At 41.7% G+C, this 19,528-nt stretch overlaps 1 protein-coding gene across 4 annotated transcripts in view; it reads left to right on the forward strand.

The window, feature by feature from the left end:
- Nucleotides 1-19,528, forward strand: part of gabrb3 (gamma-aminobutyric acid type A receptor subunit beta3) — a 49,287-nt gene that overhangs the window by 20,944 nt on the left and 8,815 nt on the right. For 3 of the 4 annotated variants that reach the window (XM_085347890.1, XM_085347887.1, XM_085347891.1), the window contains exons 2-6: nucleotides 1,077-1,124; nucleotides 4,026-4,117; nucleotides 4,199-4,266; nucleotides 18,077-18,297; nucleotides 19,364-19,446. In XM_085347890.1, coding sequence (XP_085204016.1) covers nucleotides 1,077-1,124; nucleotides 4,026-4,117; nucleotides 4,199-4,266; nucleotides 18,077-18,297; nucleotides 19,364-19,446 — 512 coding nt within the window. Of the gene's footprint in view, nucleotides 1-1,076; nucleotides 1,125-3,866; nucleotides 3,947-4,025; nucleotides 4,118-4,198; nucleotides 4,267-18,076; nucleotides 18,298-19,363; nucleotides 19,447-19,528 lie in introns of those variants that run through there. The other variant, XM_085347889.1, reaches the window with a different exon arrangement.

A 19,528-nucleotide genomic window follows, 5' to 3' on the forward strand; every position in this document is an offset into this window, starting at 1 on the left:
AAAAATCAGATTCAAATAAATAAAATGAAACAAGTTAAAGACGCAAATGAGTGAAACAGAAAGTAGAGATAATCTAATATAAAAACTAGTACAAATGGATTGAAATCCATGCAGTATGGCACAGTTTCACAGTCATCACATCATGGTGACAGTCAACATGCTCACCTGAAGGCTTCATAAAAGGACCTTACTAACCAAGGGGTGGCGTCACAGGGGCTGCATCCATCTTTTATATACAGTTTATCACTGTACGGGATAATACAGGATAATACGGGATGATACGAGACTGTGAATTATGAACTGAACAATTGTTTTTGATTTGTCTTGTCAAACAATATTGCTTGAGAATGGTTTGCATGAATTTCCAACAGCTGTAGATACCCTGAGTGTAGAGAAACCTGGAAAACGATGGTGTTGGCCTCAGCCTTGTGTTATGAGATTCAGAAGCATTACACTGACTGAAAACCATTTGAATGGTACGTTCTGGTACTGCTTACTGATTCAGAAGTCATTTCTTTAATGTGGGATTTTGTGTATTTATGCTTTAGTCGGTTGTGCCTCTCACTAGTGTTTTGTATTAATGGCTCGATTCATGTGCTTTATTGCTTTTCAGTGTGCTTACTTACATGGAGGAGGCAGTGGTTAAAAATAAGCCATTTAGTTTGGACTGATGCTTTCTCCATTTCTCTGAGATTATTGTGGTCCTGACCTAAGTGGGACATTTTAAAAACTGGGTCCCGGTTTGGTGGTTAGTGGTCCAGACTACTTGAAGAGACAACATGTCACTCTGTGCTTCTCAAGGAGGCACAGAGAACCCTCTACGACAGGAATCTGCATTTATTTCAAAGGGTTACGGTCGACTTACTTCCAAATGACTGGGTTATTTTAAATTCCACAACACAAGTACAAGTAGAAAGATTGGCTTGTGATACTGCAGCAACAACTGGTACTTGCGTGTTTCTAACAATGTGCAATAAAACTGGATCGGGAACAAATCTCCTGTAGGGACATGGAACGAGTCTGTAAAAGTCACCGTGCTCACACGGAAAGTAATCTTTTCTTTTCTGTGTTTGCAGGAATGCTGTTGATGGAAACAAAAAGCTGTATGCCATCTATGATACAAGGTAAGAATCAATCCCTAAACACTGCTTTCTTGAGGGCTGCAACAAAAGGGAAACTTTATTAGAAAAAGTTGCAGAGTGTTCATTCTGAAAAGTGGCAGAAAACCAGAGCGGCTCTCTTGAATAAATAGGAGAAATCTTTTGGTAGGCGTCCAACTAAAGCACAATCTCATTCCCTGCAGCAGTATTGAACTTCTTCCTCTACGGCAAACACTGGAGCAGAGAGGGGAAAAAAAGAGCTCAGTGAGCATTTTCATGAAATCTTCGCTAGAACAACTTAAACTGATTGGCACTCGTGGGGGTGCGAACATTGTTTTCATTAACAAGTAAGGCTGAGTCAGATCTTCTAAAATTAGCATTGAGCTTTTAGATCTCCAACCTGCTTTTACCCTGTAACCAAATCTGGAAAACCTAAGACAATTAGACCTGCACACTCCACTACTTAAACTTAGCAACAAGCACTGTGTTCAAAAGTGGTCGTTTTGGAGTATCAGTAAGTGCTAATGCACAGTACAACATTAGCATTAGCATTAGCATGTAGTAGCTGCAGTAAAAAAAGCAAGCTTATCAAAGCAGGTGAAGCACAAAATACTGAGGGACTGAGTATTATCAGTTTATTGTTGTAAGCAGCTGGTGGTCATTCTCCACTCAGGTGCTTTTAAACCATTGCAGAAGATGAGGCCGCACCAGTAATGATGACTTGAATTATTTCAATCCAAACTCTTCAACCTTTTCAAACCTTCATAATCTTCACCAAGTACAATTTTTTTCACATTTCTATTCAAAAAGAAAATGAAACTGTGTTGTTAAAAATTTGCATAAAAATGGAAATGCACCTTCTGCTAATCAGATAGTTATTAGCTACAATTTTCCAGGTTAGCAAGTGAAACTGTAGCATGTGCATCGATCTTGGTGAAGAAAACTCCATAAACAGTAGCAAGCAGATGACACGGGATCCTATGGCTACGTCCACACTAATGTGTTTTCAAACGAAAACGCATTGTTTTCTCTCCGTTTTAGCCTCCCGTCCATACTGAGACGGCGTTTTCACTCAAGGAAAATGCCGCGTTTTTAAAACGCTCTCGAAAACACATACATTTGAAAACGGTGCTTTTGCATCGCAGTGTGGACAGCAAAAACTGAGACTTTTTGAAAATGATGACACATTTTAGTCATGTGATGCAGTCAAGTAACCAATTAAACTACGATAGCGGAGGGCAGTACACAGCAGTGGTTTTGTTTGCTCTCAATTTTGACAGCCCTATTAAAGATTAATATCAGTTTGTACATGCTCCAGATAGCTTTTCTTCAAATTCTTTAATTCTCACTCGCTTTTGCAACTTTGTACTTTTGTGTTACTCGCAGCAACAACTCCACCTCATCGTTAGTCCATTTAAAAAACTCGGTGCTTTTCCTCGACATTTTGTTGCAACGTTTCAAAGAGCCGGACAGTAAACAAATGGCAGACAGAAATGAGGCAGGTCAAACCGTCTTGCGTTTCATGCATGCGCAGTACTGGAACATAAGCGTTTTCAGTGTGAACGCACAACTCTGTGAAAACGACTGAAAATGATAGTGTGGTCGCGGAGCGTTTTCAGACAAAAACGCCGTTTTCAAATCTATCCAGGCTAGTGTGGACGTAGCCTATGTTAGGGTGAAAAGTACTTGTGGTGCTGAACTGAACTGTTGCTACCCAGACAAAGGAAGCAGCTTGGAAAGCAACACCCATGTTGAGAATTATCACACCTAGAATTGGACCAATAAATCAACATAAGGTGCTAGCAAGCAGTTGCTCTGTTGTGTGGTGATTTATGGATTTGTTTGAGAAGTGAAAGGTTTCTAGTTCAAGTCCAGCCAGACATTCAAGGCTCCTTTTCGGTTGTGTCAGGAAAAGCATAAAACATGCGTAGCTATCTGCTGTGTTGATAAGTAACATTTAGCATCAACAAACATATGCTTATCTTTTACCTGGTTATGAATGTCTCACCATGCTATGACACTGCATTCCACTAGGGCAGCGTCATAGTTATTTCTGGCATTCATTAATACTTTGATTAAAAAGGAGAGAGCAATCTGACTAACAGACTAGTCTAAAAAAGAGGGAGAAAAAACCCCCAACAACCCCGCATTCAAAGGGGGGGGGGGGGGGGGGGGGGGGGGGGACTGTGAGATTATTCAGTTAAAGAAATGGGCAGGGGTCCCCCGACCTCAGCACACCCTTCAGCACGCCACTGCGTCTGAGCGTAGCTGGGCCGCCCCAGTCTCCTCTGTCAATAGAACCACTCAAACAAGCTGCTACTGTTAAAACAGACAGTCACGTGCCCTGAAATCATCCCCATGACACTCGCGCGTACTGACATGAAGAGTCATTTTCCAAGCAGCTCTGCCAGGCTGAAGCATGCAGTGTGCTTTAACAATGCGGACCTGTGGATTTCTGCGGTATTTCTATACATTTCTATAGTATTGGGCACTTTGTAGTTTGTGCTAACTGGTGAAAGGCTAGAGGATGGGGATGCTGGGCAGCAGCAGCAGGCTGTGCGAGGCTTTCCGGCTCCGCTGCTGTGTCACAGCCAGCGAGCAGCACATCTGGCAGTGAAGCCTGCGCCTCCTGAAGCCGCACAGGCTGACAATGTGGAGGGCGTCTCACCTGGTTTAGGGGGTGTGTGTGAGCACCGCGGCTCACTCTTCATTTAGTCATTTGTCGGTCGCTTGACTGCAGCTGTGCACCCAGACAGCACCCGAGGGATGTGGGGCAGCCAGGGAACAGGTCTGTTGGACGCCCTCTCTGTGCCGCTGGTCGTGGCCGTGATGTGCTGCGCCCAGAGGTGAGTGTGTCTGCGGGGTTAAAAGTCCTGGCGTCCGCTTTCAGGAAGACTCACCGGGGGGGTTATTCTCTTTTTTCAGCGTCAACGAACCGGGGAACATGTCTTTCGTCAAAGAGACAGTGGATAAACTGCTCAAAGGATATGATATCCGTCTTCGGCCAGACTTTGGAGGTATAACTATCACTGTTTCTTTGCTGTTTTATGTGACTGAATTGCTCATCCGTAGTTAACTTTATTTTGCTCTGTTTTAAGGTCCACCGGTTGCTGTTGGCATGAGTATAGACGTGGCAAGTATAGACATGGTGTCAGAAGTCAACATGGTAAGTATAGCACACAAATCCTCCTTCAGATCTGAGCCATTTGTGGCTGTGTTTGACTTCCTTTTCTTAACCAATGAAAAGTAGCTCAGATTTGTTTTGTTTGTTTGTTTGTTTTTGCTTTTTATTGCATATAGGTTTACAAATATAGATCACATATAAGTTTATGTGAAGGTGGTTTAATTTGTCCCATAAAAATGTCCTTCTCTGCTTGTATATATGGTTGCCTTCCTGTTAATATGAATTTCTTTCTCTCCACCATCCCCACCATGCTAGATGTCTCTCTCCAGTATTGCATTATCAAAGCAGCTAATTACCAGCCCTTTATAAAGCAAAAACGTGTTGCCTGTTGTTGCAACTGTATTGCATAGACTGTGCAGTTCATCTGCTGAATTAGATTATAGCTAGTTGTGCTGTGTGGTTGCACACCCTGGGTCACTGGCTGTGTGCGTGTAGCAGTGATGCCTTAGTGGTCCTGTTAGAGTAAGGTCAGTAAGTTCTGTTACTGTGTCTTCTCCTTTTAAACAATGATGCAAATATAGTGAAGCTACTTTGTTGCAAGTGTGCGCCCGTGTCTGTGTGCATGTGTTGAGTACAGTTTATCACCTTTACGCCATCTATCAGGGCTCTAAACTGCTGACAGGGCTCGATGTCTGATCACATGCTACAGAGAGGAAAAAGCCCCTGACATGCTGTCCTGACAAGTCTGTGTGATGAAATGTATCCGTGGTGCATTTTAATGCATCTCCACACAGCAGCAGAGTGTGGCTCGCTGAGACATTTTTATTGTGGAAGTGAGTTAGTTTCAGTTTGTTGCGTTAAATAGAGTGGTTTCATCAAGAAAATGCAGAGCGAGGCTGTTTTACACTCACACACAGTGCATTGTTAGATTTTTACCAGGGATAAAACTTGGACTTTCTTAGTGTTGGATTTGGATTTTCATTGAAAATCAAGAGTGGCGAAGACAGACACAGTGCAGACACTTCTTATGCAATGCAATCTCTAAATCCCTATCATCATTGTTCACTTTAAATAAATGTCCACGAAGCTGCAACTTGCCTGAGAATCATCCTGTTTCTCAGACTCCATTATAATCCAGTCATGGCTGCCTGTATACCAGCGGGAAAAAACTGCAAGCAGGAGCTGCTAATGGCTCCTGCAACATATTTTTAATGGTGTACTAGTAGTTAGCTTAAATTTATCTGTTTTGAAAACTCCTCAAATATAATAATCAGTTTTATACACAGGAGAAATACTGCAATTGTTAAGCAGTGTCAGTGTTCTATACTGCAGATGAATAATACACCAGCCTAATAATGTATGCACCAGTTATTGTGGACATAAGCACAGCGTTTGGCTGCTTAGATGTAAGCCTTTGGTTGCACAGAAAAAGAGACAAACACATCATTTTTCAGTGTCATTAGCTCTGAAAATCTATGATCTGTTAACTGAATTTTAGCACTTAATGGGCCAAACATAATATCCGCATTAGAGACCACGCCTGCTTTTAACTTGAGAGTTTATGTCTGCCCGGACCATCCTGCATGAAAGCATTTAGCTTCTTCATATCAGACTGTCTGTGTTAGTAGCTGTAGGCATGCAGATGGGTTCAGAGTTATCTCCTCCTCAGGCTGGAGGAACTGGAAACCTCTAGAAAAGAAACAGTCCCAGTGGCACTCGTGATAAAAATGTTCTGCTTGTGATAAAAAAATGATGGGACACTGTCTCCACGAGGCATTAAAGAAACACTCACTTCTTTGAGTTGTGAGACAGACAAAAATATCTGCAAATTCTCAAAGGAACGTGCATCATTGAACCCACAGGAACACGGTCCTAAATCAAGCACATGTCATTCATTCAATGACATTTGAAACATTTGACTGCAGCTGTTGTGCTATCATCTGCATTGTGTGACTGTTTGCAACATGCCGTAGCCCTCACCATGCATGCAAAAACACCAATCAACACTATGACACAAGTTATGTGCCACTACTGGCTGTTTACCTAGTTAGCACTGGCATAATTCTGGTTACCGAAGATGCATTCTTCTCCTGCTTTTTGTCGCTCCCTCGTTTTATGCTACATTGCTAGATGGCAGCCATTAAGGGTGAGACTTGTACAGGGTTCACACTTCACTTCTTGACTCTTGTGATTGGATAGAGTGAATCACTGATGCCCTTGAAATATAGACACAGCATTGCAGTTCATCACACTGCTGGATTCAAATATACAGCATGTTAGTTGCTGGAAATTTGGAAATCTAGACGTGAACTGAAGCTCTTCTTGCTGTGTTTTTTGACACAATTTGATTGGTCTTATTCGCTGCCAGTCATCATGTTTAATAGCAAAGAATGGATTGCTGAAGAAGCAGCCAAGTTTGAACCTGATCATCAGTTGGGACCTTTTTTGGTAGAGTTTATATGGCCAAAAATATGGATGTGAGTGTAAATGATCATCGTTGTGTCTGCGTTAGCCCTGTGATCGACTGACACAATGTCCAGAGTATATCCAGCTTCTCACCCAATGTAAGCTGAGATAGACTCTGGTTCCACCACCTGATAACTTGTTAGGAAGATGGATGGATGGATGGATGGACCAGCAGCCCAATGGGTCAGAGAACCTGCCTAAAAGATTGCAAAGGGATTAAAGTAATATCAAACAATTGCAAAGAGACACAAAATGCCCAGAAAATAAAAAAATAAAATCAGAAACGTAAAAAGACCACAAAGCTCCTTTTAAAAAGGAATCACGGCAGCACTTTCTAAAGGTTAAGGAATTTTTGGGATGGGGGCTTGCAGTGCTCAATATCAGTCAGCTGCTATTTTTAAAAAACGTACAATTGAATTTTTGCCCTTCCACGTGAAGAAGAAATACTGCCATTGCATGACCATTAACAAACTCAAGGCCAAGTTAAGCATTTATGCAGAGAAAAACATACATCAATGCAGTGAAAAGGCCTTCATTAAAAACTTTTAAAGGTAATCAGTTATGCATAGTAGTACTCTAGTATAGTAAAAAGAAGGATGATTTTGAAATGTAAATCATGCAAAGCTACTCTGGTGCAGGCTAAGAATAAAAATGTGAAACTGGAAATGAGCAAAAAAATTCCTTCTTAATAAATATTACAAAAAAAGTGCCATATACAATTAAGCAACACTTAGAGGAGCAGATACATTGAGCAGCAGTAGGTTTCTCCTGCTGCAGTGTCCTATAGCCTGACATAGACAGGTTGTAAACAGACTGAGAGGCAATTTAATGTTACATGCAGTTATTACAGGGTAAATTTAAAGTATAACAAACTTTTGGAATCATTATCGTATAAATTGATGAGCAGGACATCATGTTCAAACGTACAGCCTGATTTCCACTGTTTTCCTGCACCTGTAGCAGCTTTAGTTTTACTCGCTTCTTGTCTTCTGTTGCCTCTTTTGCGTCTCTGTCAGCCTCTAAACAGCTCTAACCTCATTTCTAAAGCCTTTTGAAATGTTCTCTGAGCAATTTAATAAACTTAGGTGTTAAATATAGCCACACAAAGCCCATGCTATATTTTACAAGTGATACAAGGCTGAAAAATATCTTCTTAGTGTCAGCTGAGCCCAAACAATGCATTTCCGACCAATCAGTAATATAGGGGAACCTGTTAAGATGATGAAGTGACTCAAAAGCATTCAAAATCCTTGAAGCTTGTCAACTAATGCTTCAGCTAAATGCCTCACTGCCTGAAAGGCATTATTATCATGAGTGGTTGGTGATGGAAATTTGACATTTCCATAACAGCTGCCGTGTCACTCCAGCTTGAAACATGAAGCAAAAACTAATGGCAGCCCGGCGAGTGGCGTGTCCAGAGTCTGCTCAGATCATGAAGGGCTTCTATTTTTTTCTGAGTGAAGAGGAAAACTGTCAGTCATCTATTATACCGCTTTGCTGAAGGAACACCCTGTGTGAATCCCTACTGAGCATTACCAAACCACAATGAAAGAAGCTTTTACTTTAGGCTATTTATGTGACTGCCAGTGTTGCTAATTGGTTACTTTAAAGGTGTGTTTGCTGTGTTATTTGGAGCAGCTCTTAATCTGCTTACAGGATCAGAGACTGCATTTAGTAAATCAGAGACCCTCGGCAGTACTGCGCTTAGAATCGTACTCTAAGAGAAGAAGAGTGTGAAAACCGAGAGATTAAACCTGCAATGCAGTGCACGTCTGTCTTCATGTGTTTCACCAAGGTGCTGTTAATGGCAGGGCTCTCTTTCCCTATAAATTGTACCGAGAAACCGGAAACTCGTCTCTCTGTGAATTATCCGCAGTCTAGTAGCACCTATCGCACCCTGCTGTGATAATCAACAGATCAATGCCTTTTGGGCAAAGCCAGCACAGTTGGATTGCTGCCGTTTTGGAAAGAAAATGATCAAGGAACAGGTGATTGCTTTTGGTGATCGCGCATGTCATCCGTCTAAGCATTAGAAACAATACTGCTGAAAAATTTAGGGAACACTCATTGCAGCATAACACAAAGTCCATGAAAGTTCAGGGATATGAATCTGTCCAGTTAGAAAACAACGTTTTGTGAGTCCATTTAATCTGTTTTGGTCCAAACCATAGTGACAATAGGTGTACTGGAGAAGTGACAACAAGGCCACCCCACTTGAAAAACAAAACCCTCTCTGCTTATCTTTACTGACTGATTTTCTCTAGTTTATCTTTTTGGTTATTGTTCTTTGCTAATATGATGAAATGGTACCTGGACCCTATTCAAGTTGCATAAGTTTCCCAGCTTTTTCAGGAGGACATCCATATGTGCCAACACAAGAAGGTTTGCTGTGTCTCCCAGCATTCTAAAGAGTATGAAGGAGATACCAGGAGAAATATAAGGAGAGCTAAACAGGTCGTAGAAGGGCATCAACCCAGCAGCAGGCCCAGTATCTGCTTCTTTATGAGAGGAACAAGAGATCACTTCAGAATGACCTCCAGCCAGCTACTCATGTGCATCTTTCCTACCAAACTATCAGAAGCAGACTCCGTGAGGGTGGCATGAGACCCCAGAGTTCTTTAGTGGGACATGTGCTCACAGACCAGCACAGTGCAGGTCAATTGGCATTAACCAGAGAACTCCAGAACTCGCAGGTCCACCACCAGTACTTGTTGTCTTCGCAGATAAGAGCACATTCAAATTGAGCACATGTGTCAGCATGAAAGAGTCTGGAGACTCAGGCAAATATTATGCCTCCAATATCATTTCTGAAAATGGTACGTGGTGTGATGATTGTACAATTAATATTTGTGAGGCAAAAGCTCAGACTTTAAGCTTGTTTCAGACAGATGATGAACTGAGGGGCTGCACTGAGGCACAGTATAAGAAAAAAAGGCATACAAAACTACTCTAGTAGAGTCCAAGAATAGAAAAACAGAGCTGGAAATGGGCAATATAGTTCCACTTTAACTAGGATTATAAAAAAAGAGTGCATAGACCAATAAGCGATGCTCAGAGGACCTAAAACAATGGCTAGCAATTAGTTTCTCCTGCCGCAGTGTCTTATACTCTGACACAGGCAGGTTGTAGACACACGGCTGGCTCAAGCTCTTTTCTGTCTTAACTTTTAGGAATAGCTGGATGCTTACGGAGTCGATTAATGTAAGCTCATCCACCCGTTATAATGCTAATTCTGTGGCACAGATGGAACAGCGGAGGTGTGAATGGTGCATTCCTCAAACCACACTGGGTGACATGAGAAAGAGAGATGGAGGGTTTATTTCCCAGCAATGAATGAGCTAGCCACCTGTAATCTGTAATTATGGGATGGAGATCAGCTAAACAGGTACAGCTGTGTCAGTCATAACATCTGCTTTGTTCTTAATTTTTCTTTTTTCTTTTTTTGTAGTTTTTGTTCCCTGTTTTTTATATGTGGAAAATGGTAGGCATTTTTAATGTGTCAAATTCTGATTTAAAAATCATGATAAAAGAATTTGGTGACCTACAAAGACAAAAGGAGAACTTGCCGTCTTTCCCTCTGAGAAGGAGTGGAGAGCAGAAAGGTGCTGGCAGCTTTCAAACAGCCAGAGTCACACGAGGCTTTGGCCCGTTATAGACTGTGTGGGCGAGCTGCAGAGCTTGTTGTCTAGGAGATGAGATTATTAATATTTTTCTGACTTTCCTCTATTTTTAGAGGAAAATTAAGATTACTCTGTGTCCACTTCAGTTCTGTCGTTATTTTTAATATAGCCTCCTCCCCACGGCGTCACACTGCACACAAGTGCACTCCAGGAACAACCTTTAGAGCTATCACTCCTTCATGTGAAGAGCTCTTACACTTTGCAGAAAAGCACCTGCGAGTGCACAGCGGGTCCTCTGACCAGTGCAGTCACACATTAGTTCGGTATCCTCCGCATGAGTCAGCTGGAAAATGAATTCATCATGTCCTAAAACTCCCATTCTTTTTGACACTTTAACATTATCCACCTTCTGCCTGAAGGAAGTGTTACCCTTACAAAACAGATGTTCTCCCAGATTTATATTGAAGGGCTTAGTTAATAAGTCTGCTATAAAACATCATTAAAAACCTCAGGTCACTCAGAAGGTAAGAAGAACTCAGCAGCAAATACTAAGGTAGTTCTCTTTATGGAGCAAGCAGCGTTTCACACTGTGCTGCATTCAGTGGAATATAAAGGCCGTGTTTGCCACTCTAACTCGACGCTTTGAATAAAAATAGAACTTCAAGGGCTTTTTGGGAGCGTAATTCTAGGTTAAACTAAATGAGAGGAACTTTTTGACTCTTTCAGTCAGTTTGAAGCATTGAAAAGACCAAGATCACCCAAGTTTGGGGTTTTTTGTTTTGTTTTTTTACTTTAAGGTCTCATAAATGTTTTAATTACTGAGTTTCACGGTGTGTGAAGAGCTCTTTAAATTCCTTTTCATTAGAAATGGCTCATAGTTAACCGCAGAACCAACAGAAGACACTGTGTAATTCATCTTTTTTAATCTTGCTAATAGAGCATGAATCTCTGTCTGTGTGTCTGTCTGTTCTTCCAAAAACCATTCATCAGATCCACTTCAGACTTGGCGGTTTTATTGTTTGGGACCTGAGTGTGTGCAGTGCATTTTTGGAAGCTTGTCTGCCAGTCAGCGATGCCAGCATGTTGCCTCCATTGCTGGGCATTACCATTCGAGGCAAATGAATGCTGCACCAGTGGTTTTATGAAAACGTGTGAGTGGGTTGAGACGTAGCTTCATGCACTGTGGTCATGGTCTTTGTGTTGTCATTGTTGTTTCCCTGCCTTTGCTTCCCTCCGTCCTGTCTATGTGCTGTATGCTTCTGTGATCCCTTGTGTTTCGCTCTCTTCTTGTTTATGTCTTATTTTGCTTCCCGTTTTATTTCGATAGATCCTTTTCTCATGATTCCTGCCTGGATTTTACTTCCTGCTTTTATAAATTCCTACATATTTTTATTTTTCATTTGTGATCCCAGGACGATGAAGAGATCACATGTATAAAACTTTGTTTTCTGCCTTCACCGTTTGTTTTCAGCTGCAACTGCACATTACTGTGAAAAAATCATTTTATGCTGCCTGGCCAGCATCAAAAGGCAGTTAAACTTAAAGCTAAATCTGGTGGGAAGTCACTAATACCCCATTTCTGCTGTATGCTCAGATCACTTTCATAATATGTCGATGTTGTTGTGCTCTGTTGTGTTTTATTTACACAACGTACATAAAACACATTGTGTGATTTAATACATGTCTGGCTCTTTGTTGTGCTTGTTGCCTTTAATTGTCTATTATTGATGTATTGGAGATGTATGTTGGGATGATCCATTATGTTTTTAGGCCTTACACGTTCACCAAAGACACTTAAATGACTTAAAGCATGGTTATATCTCCCCTCCACAAAAGCAGCTATTTAACAGCTTTTCTTTCATAATGTAATAGTACAAGATTTTTGACAGCACAACGAATAAATCATTTAATGAACGGCTTGTTTGCTACAGCGTGGGAGGATACAGAGGATGAAACTATTAAATGGATAGTTTGTAAAACACATCTAGCACACTTTGGAAACCTACTGGGAACATCTAACTGTCTCATGGAGTGATGAAAAGCCCCCCGATTGCACAGGGCGAGATTCTCAGAGTGCCATTCCTGCACTCCCAGCAGACATCCTGATGTTAGGATGACGTAGACGATGTTTGACTGGCACACATTAACCGTGTCTGAGTTTGAGACTGCGATCGCTCCGAGCCAAAAGTGACACAACAGTCTCAACCTCCCACCGGGCCTCATTTACTCACTGGTGCTGAGAATAAGCGCCTTTATGTCTCTTGTGGTCTACGTGATATCTGACAGCAAACAACAGCACCCTTCAAACCCAAACCAACGTGACAAGCATTGCAGGTATTTTAAGAATTTTATCATGAGTTGAGTCATCGTATGACGGCAACATTTTGAAAACCTCCGTGGAATGATCTTTGAGAACTTTTTGAGAACTTTTGCTGGTAGATTCTGTCAGTGAAAAAGTGTTTGGCATATTATGACCTCAGTGGTGTAGAGTAAGGTAGTGCTGCAGTATTGCTGAGTCGTAATTCTGTATTGTCCTTTAAGCTGATTGATTCTTATGATTTAGTAAAGTAGCTTATGATTGACTGTTTCTTGCAAATAGAAGGTTTGAATAGCAGGTGGGTGGGGCTTATGTGTTTGTAGCCATAACCTTAAAGTACAGCATTTGTGTCCATTCCCAGAGGCATTTGCTTACAGGGAGCCCACCTGTGAGATTTTCAACCACTGGACACGTGATCTGTGCAGTTGTGCAAAATCCCAGCTGCACAGTGACTTATGTGGATGATGTTGGGCATCATTTGAATGCTGATTGGTTGATTAGTTGACCAGGAAGTGAATTCACCTGGAAAGGGAGAAGCACAAAAAAGATTTTTTAAAAAAAATAAAATAACAGCAATGAAAGTAGCAACATTAGCTGTGGTGGACACTTTTCAGTGCCTTTAACTGTCTTTGTATGTTAGAACTTTTTCCATAGATGCTTGGTGGCCCAACAGCAAAAGCAGGAGTAGCCTATGGAGACCGGTTGTACCACAAATTTTTGACACTGCCCCTATCTGACAATAGATTCTCTCTGCAGTGGACGGCAGTCCAAGCTGCCAGTGGACTGCCCACCATAATGGAACGATGAGTAGACAGGTGGATCTCTTCAGAGCAGTTTGAGGTCTGAACTCACGGAGATTAATTTCACATTCACTTGCTTAGTATGAGCATCCACCAGGAAAAGCATAACAGATGGCCAGATGGTAAATGGCCTGCATTTGTAAAGCGCCTTTCGAGTCCTTAAGGACCCCAAAGCGCTTTACACTACATTCATTCATTCACCCATTCACACACACATTCACACACTAGTGATGGCAAGCTACATTGTAGCCACAGCTGCCCTGGGGTGCACTGACATAGGCGAGGCTGCCGGACACAGGCGCCACCGGGCCCTCTGACCAAACAGGCTTACTTTAACTGCTTTTATCTTAACTCTGATAAGATTCTGCACTTCCAATAGCTGATTAGCTTTTTCCTGCTGCACAACCACTCATTCATATAGCCATATTACTCATGTACAGCGTGGCCATTTTTTTTACTATCTGATGACAACTGCCGAAGCTCCCTCCACTCCCCCACAACCTCCTCAAATATATGTTGCTGTTTGATCTCTATTCGCCTCTAAAAGCTGGGACTCATCCTTAAAAAATAACTTCCTAACGATCTGTTATTAGTGGACATAAGTGCCTCTGATAGAACTGGGAAATGTATTTATCAAAGTTCTTTTTGTTTGATAAAGATAAATATAAGTAAAGTTGCATTAGAATTTAACAATTTAATTTTGAAACCATTTCACAATATTGATCTTATACTAGTGAGTCTTCAGATTAAAATATAAATTATGTTATGACTTGTTCAACTTTAATTACAGTGGGGCAAAAAAGTATTTAGTCAGCCACCGATTGTGCAAGTTCCCCCACTTAAAATTATGACAGAGGTCAGTAATTTGCACCAGAGGTACACTTCAACTGTGAGAGACAGAATGTGAAAAAAAAATCCATGAATCCACATGGTAGGATTTGTAAAGAATTTATTCGTAAATCAGGGTGGAAAATAAGTATTTGGTCACCCCAAACAAGGAAAATCTCTGGCTCTCACAGACCTGTAACGTCTTCTGTAAGAAGCTTTTCTGTCCCCCACTCGTTACCTGTATGAATGGCACCTGTTTGAACTCATCATCTGTATAAAAGACACCTGTCCACAGCCTCAAACAGTCAGACTCCAAACTCCGCCATGGCCAAGACCAAAGAGCTTTCGAAGGACACCAGGAAAAGTATTGTAGACCTGCACCAGACTGGGAAGAGTGAATCTACAATAGGCAAGCAGCTTGGTGTGAAAAAATCAACTGTGGGAGCAATCATCAGAAAATGGAAGACATACAAGACCACTGATAATCTCCCTCGATCTGGGGCTCCACGCAAGATCTCATCCCGTGGGGTCAAAATGATCATGAGAACGGTGAGCAAAGATCCCAGAACCACACGGGGGGACCTGGTGAATGACCTGCAGAGAGCTGGGACCAAAGTAACAAAGGTCACCATCAGTAACACACTACAACGGCAGGGAATCAAATCCCGCAGTGCCAGACGTGTTCCGCTGCTGAAGCCAGTGCATGTCCAGGCCCGTCTGAAGTTTGCCACAGAGCACATGGATGATACAGCAGAGGATTGGGAGAATGTCATGTGGTCAGATGAAACCAAAGTAGAACTTTTTGGTATAAACTCAACTCGTCGTGTTTGGAGGAAGAAGAATACTGAGTTGCATCCCAAGAACACCATACCTACTGTGAAGCATGGGGGTGGAAACATCATGCTATGGGGCTGTTTTTCTGCCAAGGGGACAGGACGACTGATCCGTGTTAAGGACAGAATGAATGGGGCCATGTATCGTGAGATTTTGAGACAAAACCTCCTTCCATCAGTGAGAACTTTGAAGATGAAACGAGGCTGGGTCTTCCAACATGACAATGATCCAAAACACACCGCCCGGGCAACAAAGGAGTGGCTCCGTAAGAAGCATTTGAAAGTCCTGGAGTGGCCTAGCCAGTCTCCAGACCTCAACCCCATAGAAAATCTGTGGCGGGAGTTGAAAGTCCGTGTTGCTCGGCGACAGCCCCAAAACATCACTGCTCTCGAGAAGATCTGCATGGAGGAATGGGCCAAAATACCAGCTACTGTGTGTGCAAACCTGGTAAAGACCTATAGTAAACGTTTGACCTCTGTTATTGCCAACAAAGGTTATGTTACAAAGTATTGAGTTGTATTTTTGTTATTGACCAAATACTTATTTTCCACCCTGATTTACGAATAAATTCTTTACAAATCCTACCATGTGGATTCATGGATTTTTTTTTCACATTCTGTCTCTCACAGTTGAAGTGTACCTCTGGTGCAAATTACTGACCTCTGTCATCATTTTAGGTGGGGGAACTTGCACAATCGGTGGCTGACTAAATACTTTTTTGCCCCACTGTATATGCTCATTTTTAGCAACAAAAGAATGGCCAGCAAAGTTTTTACCAAGTGGAAGATAAAGATAAAATTTCTTTGGTATCTGGAACGTGATCGTCCAAAAAGAAATTATCTACTGAAACTATTTCGTTCCTCAGACGTGTAAAGTCTTAAACTGCTTGCAGTGTTTGATTCTGTTTTTAAGGGAGGTCTAATTAACGAGGAGCTCTGTGTCACATCCTGTTTGGATGGCTTCCACAGGCAAATCTGAGCCTGGATTTTAAGAGCTTAAACAGTCGCTACTTTGTACAAAGGGTGGGAAACATTTCTCTCCAGAGGGCCTGACTGACACCGATGAAGGAAGACAAGGGTCACATGTTTAATAAAAAAAATCAAAACTTATGCTGCAATGAAAACATTGCCAGCATAAAGGAAATACGTAAATGGTACATAATCATGTACCATTACATTGCGACCACATGCCGTGCAGCCAGAAAGCACAGTCCTCATGCATTGATTAATCCAATTACAATCAGATTTCTAACCTTGAATTTAACTAGTTGTTGCATGTATTGTGGCACATTGATATCTTTTTCATTAGTTAAATATTGTATATGTAATATGTAAACATAACCGTTGATGATAATCTTTAAAAGAGACAAAGTACAACTAGTTAAACACTGGTGATGTTTCACATTTGGAAGGCCTACCAGCCTGTAACAGTGTACAAAGTCTTTTTGCTCCAAACAAATGAATTGTGACATGATCTGGCATCTGAGTCTCTTTCTTGAGTTTTCATTGGACAAGAGTTGACTACGCTGCCCTCCACTGTGGCTGTCTGACTGTACACAAACTGAAGAGCCTCTGTGGGGAATTAGCCGAGGCCTAGAATAGATCCCTGAGGGAGCCTGCAGGTTACACAGGGTGCTGGGAGCTCGAGGGCGTACAGTACAGCATGTACAGCGAGAGTGATGTGGTATAAATTTGTTTCTGAGCTGCTTGTTTAAAGTAGTCAAGGATAGCTGTGAGATCTGAAGATCTCAAAGAGACTAAAATAGCTGTGGTCCAGACATGGAGGGAGCGTGTTGGTAGATGGGCACCATCGCTGTAGTAGAAGAGCTGTTGTGTAAAGCTGATTCACCCATCCCACAGCTCTGCTGCTTGTGGGAGGAAGCATAATGAGGGCATCTTCTGTTTGCAGGGGGGTGAAAGAGAATTGGGAGGGTGAAGGCATCTCAGAAAATAAAACAGTCAATTCGCAAGCCAGGGATTTTCTGAAATCTAACTCACCACAGTTCACTACAGAACCTACACCCAGAACCTGACGAGTTAAAAATGTTTCCTGTACGGCAAACAAATGAAAAAGCCTCACACAGTCACAGTAACGACTGTGCAGCTCTTTGAAATGAATATCTATTCTGATTATACACACACGCTGAATTATTCATTGGAATCCATGCTGCATTATAATATACTGTCAAATCACATACACAAAACAAGCTTATTATTTGTCAGTCCTCCAAAACCCAGGTGTCTCTTTGCACTTTGTATACAAAGTAAAAAAAAAACGCAGTTCTTTCATCTGTTGCGATCAGATCAGCAGTTTATAACGTGACACCACAAAGACCATCCTAAGCAACAATTAGTTCAGCGTAGAGATAGAAAATACCACCGACGCATTTTTGAACACTTTATTGTGAATATGTTGTTGCACCGGAGGATAGGCATTTTGAGCGTGGACAACTTTTTGTTTATTTCCTGTTTTATTTATTCACGAGAACATAAGTCAGCAGAACACAGCAAAGAGAGATAGTAAAGAGCTCCATTAAAGGGCTGAAAAAGCTTTTGTGTTTGATGGATTAACTCGTGGAGCTAGCTGCAAATGAATGCTCAATAAATTATGGATGCCTTTGTATGTATAGCTGGTAATATGCAATGCTATCTAAAAAAAAAGTGGTCAGTACTAAACTGAAACACGGTGTTGACACGGCTTGTAGTAATGGAAATCTATAGTTTGAGGGCTTGTGTCAGTCTTGTGCAGAGAGAACAGCTGAGAAGAGTTTCTTTTTAAGGCAGGTCCTGAAATACGAGCACCCAGAGCAGACTGACAGTCCTATAAATATCGTCCAGACCTGCGGGGTGCACAAATCAAGCGCTAAACTTGAAATCCTTTTTAGAAATCCTGGCTACAGTTTGGATGGTGTTTGCCTCCTGTTATGTATGCTATGCACTTCTCTGACTTAGCATAGCTACATGACCGTGCTCTTTTACATTTCACAGGACTACACGCTGACTATGTACTTCCAGCAGTATTGGAGAGATAAGAGGCTGGCTTATGCAGGGATCCCTCTCAACCTGACACTAGACAACAGAGTAGCAGACCAGCTCTGGGTCCCAGACACCTACTTTCTCAATGACAAGAAGTCCTTTGTGCATGGTGTCACAGTAAAGAACCGGATGATTCGACTTCACCCGGATGGCACTGTTCTCTACGGCCTCAGGTAAGAACTGCAGTTTAGCTTGACCTTTCAGGGTAGGCTTGTATTCTTTATTCATCAGTTTGTACGAGCTTCAGTTTTCTTCCCGTCTTGAAAAAAATATCCCTGTAAAGTGGGGCTCCTCAATTGAGGAGAGACTGGATTTTCAAGTGCAGTAATTCCACCAGATTCTGGGTGTTTTTAACCAAGTTTTATTTGCAACCGGCCTTTATTTCAGCCACTGTTGAAAAAGGAAAACTGTTGTTTTAACCGCGTTCAAGTTCTGTTCTCAGCTCTTTGGAGAGTAGCAGTATGACTCCAGCACTGAGCAGAGCTGCATCAGTGACAGCAGATATGACGTTAAGTCAGAAACAGCATGAAAAGAAGCAGCTGGGGTGGGTTGTGCAGTGGCTTGCACATGCACCGTATAAGAGATTGGATTTGTAGGATTTCAGTGGCTGAACCACTGAAATCAGCTCATATGCTGGGATCAATTTCTTCATGCTGATTCTGTCATGTTTCTAATAATATAAGAATTTGTCAGTTATTTCACATTAGTAACATATTGGCTGTGGACAAAGACTTAGAGGTCATTTTTCTTGTTAATATTCATACATGATAGGCTTCCTCTCATAATATACATAATACTCTCTGCAATTAATTACCAATCCATCTCCGGTGCTTATTGGCTGCATCTGGCTTTTACACCATCGCATAGCTCTCCAAACTGCCCAAGATTCATGAAGTGGCAAAAAGCTTTATTTGTTTTGTTGAAGCAATTTAAGCTGCAGTTCAACACAATTTAATGCTAATGCAGGAAGTCGCATCTCATAACTGCTGTCATACGTTTGTTTGGACTAACTCAGAATTGGATCCTCAGTGTAAATGTGCAAGTCTGAAGAGTCTGGAAATGAGAGTGGAAGTAATTGGCAGGAAGTTTGTTTTTCTTCCTTTAATCAATTAATAATAAAAATGGATGCCATTTGCATCTTCCTCAGATGGAACGCATTTCTCCTAACCATCCTCTGCTCTAACAGCTGTCCTGAATCTAAAACGAGGTCACCTCTCTTTTGTTCCTCTTTTGACTCAGAATCACGACGACGGCCGCCTGCATGATGGATCTGAGGCGATACCCGCTGGACGAGCAGAATTGCACTCTGGAAATTGAGAGTTGTAAGTTTAAGCCCTGCATCTTGTGCTTTGTAAAGAAATACAGCAGACAGCCCGACTTTTTTCATCACTTAAAAATATGAAC

This window comes from Diplotaxodon limnothrissa, linkage group LG23 (genome assembly GCF_057381915.1).
Source record: "Diplotaxodon limnothrissa isolate DT_005_m linkage group LG23, D_limnothrissa_male_GT1.1, whole genome shotgun sequence".
NCBI lineage: Eukaryota > Metazoa > Chordata > Actinopteri > Cichliformes > Cichlidae > Diplotaxodon > Diplotaxodon limnothrissa.